Source organism: Mus caroli, unplaced genomic scaffold (assembly GCF_978045245.1).
Source record: "Mus caroli unplaced genomic scaffold, Mus_caroli_1 scaffold_15, whole genome shotgun sequence".
Taxonomy (NCBI): Eukaryota; Metazoa; Chordata; class Mammalia; order Rodentia; family Muridae; genus Mus; species Mus caroli.
This window is the reverse complement of record NW_028227270.1, coordinates 58,351,002-58,355,632: the sequence shown is the minus strand read 5'-3', so window position 1 is coordinate 58,355,632 and position 4,631 is coordinate 58,351,002. Positions and strand designations below refer to the sequence as shown.

The 4,631-nt window shown below is 36.5% G+C and overlaps 1 protein-coding gene across 1 annotated transcript; it reads left to right on the top strand.

Moving 5' to 3' along the window:
• Window positions 1-954: 954 nt before the first annotated feature.
• On the top strand, window positions 955-4,269 carry LOC110288722 (uncharacterized). The gene is made up of 4 exons (XM_085830736.1): window positions 955-1,003; window positions 1,189-1,249; window positions 2,612-4,035; window positions 4,187-4,269. The coding sequence occupies exons 1-4, from the start codon at window positions 970-972 to the stop codon at window positions 4,267-4,269; spliced, it is 1,602 nt and encodes a 533-aa protein (XP_085686862.1). The 5' UTR covers window positions 955-969.
• The last annotated feature ends 362 nt before the right edge of the window (window positions 4,270-4,631 follow it).

Here is a 4,631-nt window from a genome sequence, read left to right as displayed (position 1 = left end):
TTAATTATGGCAGGAGATACAGGGTCTTCCTATGTATCTTTGGCTGTCCTGGAACTCATTGTATACATCACACTGACATCCTACTCAATGTCTTCTGCCTATGTCTCCTGACTGCATTGGTTTGGTTTGGTTTAGTTTGGTTTGGTTTGGTTTGGTTTTTCAAGACAGTATTTTTCTGTGTAGCCTTGGCTGTCCTGGAACTCACTCTGTAGACCAGGCTTGCCTCTAACTCAGAAATTCACCTGCCTCTGCCACCCAAGTGCTGAGATTAAAAGCATGTGCCACCATGCCTGACTCTGACTGCATTGTTAAATGCATAAGCCAGTCGATCCAGCATGCTTATTGATTTTTATATGTAGTAATTGTTAATATTAATACGATTTCTTTGGTGTGTGCCAAACACTATTGCTCTTGTAGAGCTTTTCTCTTTATATGTGTAACTGACATTTTTAAAAAAGGCTACATCCTATTAGAAGGGCTGAGAAATGACAGGGGTGACAGGGCTAGAGAGATGCCTCAGCACTTAAGAAACTGATTGTTCATGCAGAGGTCCTGCGTTTAATTCCCAGGAACCACATGGTGGCTCACAACCACCTGTAATAGGGATCCAATGCCCTCATGTGGGACTCTGAAGATAGCAAGAGTGTACTCACATATATGAAATACATAACTCTTAAAAAAAGAAAAAAAGAAATGACAGGGGTAAACATTATTAAGTTTCCTTCCGATATAACTTGGTAGTTACAGTAGAACTTGGATGTGAATAAATAAGTGGGACAGGCCCCAGAATTATATGAACACATTGCCTATGTAGAATAGATGCCCGATGTTGTTTCTATTGTGCTTTCCTTTGTACATGTTTATGGGATGCTGTAGAATGCAGTGACTTACGAGGATGTGCATATAAACTTCACTCAAGAGGAGTGGGCTCTGCTGGATCCTTCTCAGAAGAAGCTCTACAAAGATGTCATGCAGGAAACCTACAGGAACCTCAATGCTATAGGTAAATTTGTGAATTCCCTTTCTTGATTTAAAATTCAAGAAAAGAAATTTTGTTTTGATGCACTTCTGTAATTTCAATAAAAATGAAGGAAGGATTTGGTGAATACATCATGCACGACTATAAGGTTCACTGAAGATAGTAACTTACATTTTGCTAAATTTCAAGGCATACATTTTCTGTTTTAGGCTTTAGTTGGGAAACCCAAAATATTGAAGAACATTGTCAAAGTTTTGGAAGACACAGAAGGTAATTTTCATGTGCAAGCTCATACAAATCTGCCTCTAAAGATATATTAATGTGTGTTGAAAATTGATAAGAAAGGGAGCAGTGTAAATTAGCACAGCTGTAAGGGTATTGATGATTGCTGCATTCCACAAAACCATTCTCTTTAATGTCCTGTATCTGATTTTTTGCAAGTCCTTCCTTTAATAAAGAGGACAAAGAAACAATGCCTTAGTGTGTATCCCCATTTGAAACATAGCCCTATTCACGCTACACAGTACAACTGCCAGTCTGTTTCTGCTTACTTTGGAAAAGCTACACAAATTGAATAGTTGATAAATATGTGTCCAAAAGCTTCTAAGAAGCAAATAGTCTATATTTAAGCTGGTTGTACTCATTTATTAGCAGTGTCAGTGCTAAGTTTAGTTAGAAGGGCAGCATTTGGGAGGTGAGTAGGAGGTTTTGCAGTAACCTTAATCCATATTTCATATGTCTATGAAAATACTGAGTCAAACCTTGTGAATGCGAACTTCAACATTTTATGTATTGGACTTCCTTTCATAAGTATATAATATTTTATAATGGATACACACCATGTATACCAAACAGATATCCCAAAAATCTATATCTGTCTTTCTTTCTCTCTCTCTTTTCTTTTGACTCCTATAACTATTAGAAGATATATAGTGGGTTGCAGTTATAGAGTAGACTTTTTAAACATAATACAAGTTAACAGTTCATTACATTTCCACGTTTGATGGCAATACATCAGCAACCTCATTCTGGAGAAAATTCTCTTGAGTCCTAGGGATGTGGAAATGCTCCTATTTCTCCTGGTTCACTTTGCAAATATACTATGAGCCACAGTACAGTATAATTTGGAATACACTTAGTGCGTTAAAGCTCTGAATTCCTCCACTTTTCTTAATGTACGGGAACAACATTTTATTGAAAAAGAATACCTAAAACTGAGCCATGTAATCAATGTTCATACCTTCTCAGGTATCTCTGACCATGAGAAACAACCCATAATGAAGGGGAACAGCATGAATGTAAGCAAAGGGATGAAAGGTCTGATGCCTCTTTACATTTAGACAAAGAGTAACATTAAATCCTAGAGATGAAAGTATTCTGGGACTTCAGAGATGGCTCAGCAGTTAAGAGCACCACCTGCCCTTCTTAAGGTCCTGAGTTCAAATCTCAGCAACCACACGGTGGCTTACAACCATCCCTAGTGAGATCTGACTCCCTCTTCAGGAGTGTCAGAAGACAGGACAGCTACAGTGTACTTACATATAATAAGTAATCAAACTACCAAACAGAAAAACAAGAAGAAAGTATTCATCCGTGTGGTAAAGCTCTCACATGTGCCAATTCACTTCTCAGGTGTGAAAGGAGTCAGCGTGCAGAGAAACCCTCTGAATATACTCAACGTGGTAAAGCCTGTGCTTTACATGCTCACAGTCATGCCCAAAGGCATGAAAGGATTCATACAGAAAAGATCCCCTCTGAAGTTATTCACTGTGTCAAAGACTTTTTACCTTACGCAAGTCTCCAAGTACATAAAAGAACACAAACTAGACAGACACACTATGAATGTAATCAGTTCAGTAAAGGATTTGCAATGCCCAGTCGTCTTAAAAGGCATGAAAGATTTCATACTGGAGAGAAACCCTACAAATGTAATCAGTGTGATAAATCCTTTTCAAATCATAATCATCTTCAAAGTCATAGAAGAACACATACTGGAGAGAAACTCTACAAATGTAATCAGTGTGATAAATCCTTTTCAAATCATAATCATCTTCAAAGTCATAGAAGAACACATACTGGAGAGAAACCCTACAAATGTAATCAATGTGATAAAGCCTTTCCTCACAAAAGTAATCTCCAAAAACATATAAGGATACATACTGGAGAGAAACCCTACAAATGTAATCAATGTGATAAAGCCTTTTCTCACAAAAGTAATCTTCAGAAACATATAAGGATACATAGTGGAGAGAAACCCTACAAATGTAATCAATGTGATAAAGTCTTTTCTCAATACAATACTCTTCAAAGGCATAGAAGAATACATACTGGAGAGAAACCCTTCAAATGTAATCTGTGTGATAAAGCCTTTTCACGACGTAATTATGTTCAAAGTCATAGAAGAACACATACTGGAGAGAAACCCTACAAATGTAATCAATGTGATAAAGCCTTTTCTCACAAAAGTAATCTCCAAAAACATATAAGGATACATACTGGAGAGGAACCCTACAAATGCAATCAATGTGATAAAGCTTTTTTTCAATACAGTACCCTTCAAAGTCATAGAAGAACACATACTGGAGAGAAACCCTTCAAATGTAATCATTGTGATAAAGCCTTTTCTGAGAAATGTAGTCTCCAAAAACATATAAGGATACATACTGGAGAGAAACCCTACAAATGTAATCAATGTGATAAAGCCTTTTCTGAGAAACATAGTCTCCAAAAACATATAAGGATACATACTGGAGAGAAACCCTACAAATGTAATCAATGTGATAAAGCCTTTTCTGAGAAAAGTAATCTTCAAAAACATATAATAAGGATCCATACCAGAGAGAAACCCTACAAATGTAATCAATGTGATAAAGCCTTTTCTGAGAAATGTAGTCTCCAAAAACATATAAGGATACATACTGGAGAAAAACCCTACAAATGTAATCAATGTGATAAAGCCTTTTCCCAATACTGTCATCTCTACGTTCATAGAAGAACACATACCGGAGAGAAACCCTACAAATGTAATCAATGTGACAAAGCCTTTTCACAACACAGTACTCTTCAAATTCATAAAAGAACACATACCGGAGAGAAACCCTACAAATGTAATGAATGTGATAAAGCCTTTTCCCGATGCAGTAATCTCCACATTCATAGAAGAACACATACCTAAGAGAAACCCTTCATTTAATCAATGAGATAAAGCATTTTCCCACCATTATAATCTACAAATTCATAAGAGAAGACATACTAGAGAGAAACCTTTCAAGTATGTTCAGTGTGTGTAAGTCTTATCAAAACATTTTCATCTTCAAAAGAATAAAAGAATCCACACTGGAGAAAAAAGCTACTATGGAATTGGATTGTGAGCTAATATTTTTACAACACTATCATTTCTGAATGTATAAGTGAACGTACTGAAGAGAAAGACTATGAATGTGATCATAGTCTTAATCGTCATGAACATATTTGTAGGGGCCAGAATCCTGAGTATAAGGAATGTGGAAAAATCTATGCCAGGCAGTTATCTCCTAATGCAGCAAGGAGCACATACTGGAGAGAGAGACAGACAGAGATATATATAGCGAGAGACCGTATAAATATACATAATGTGGTAAACCTTTGCATATCACAGTTATCTTTGAATACA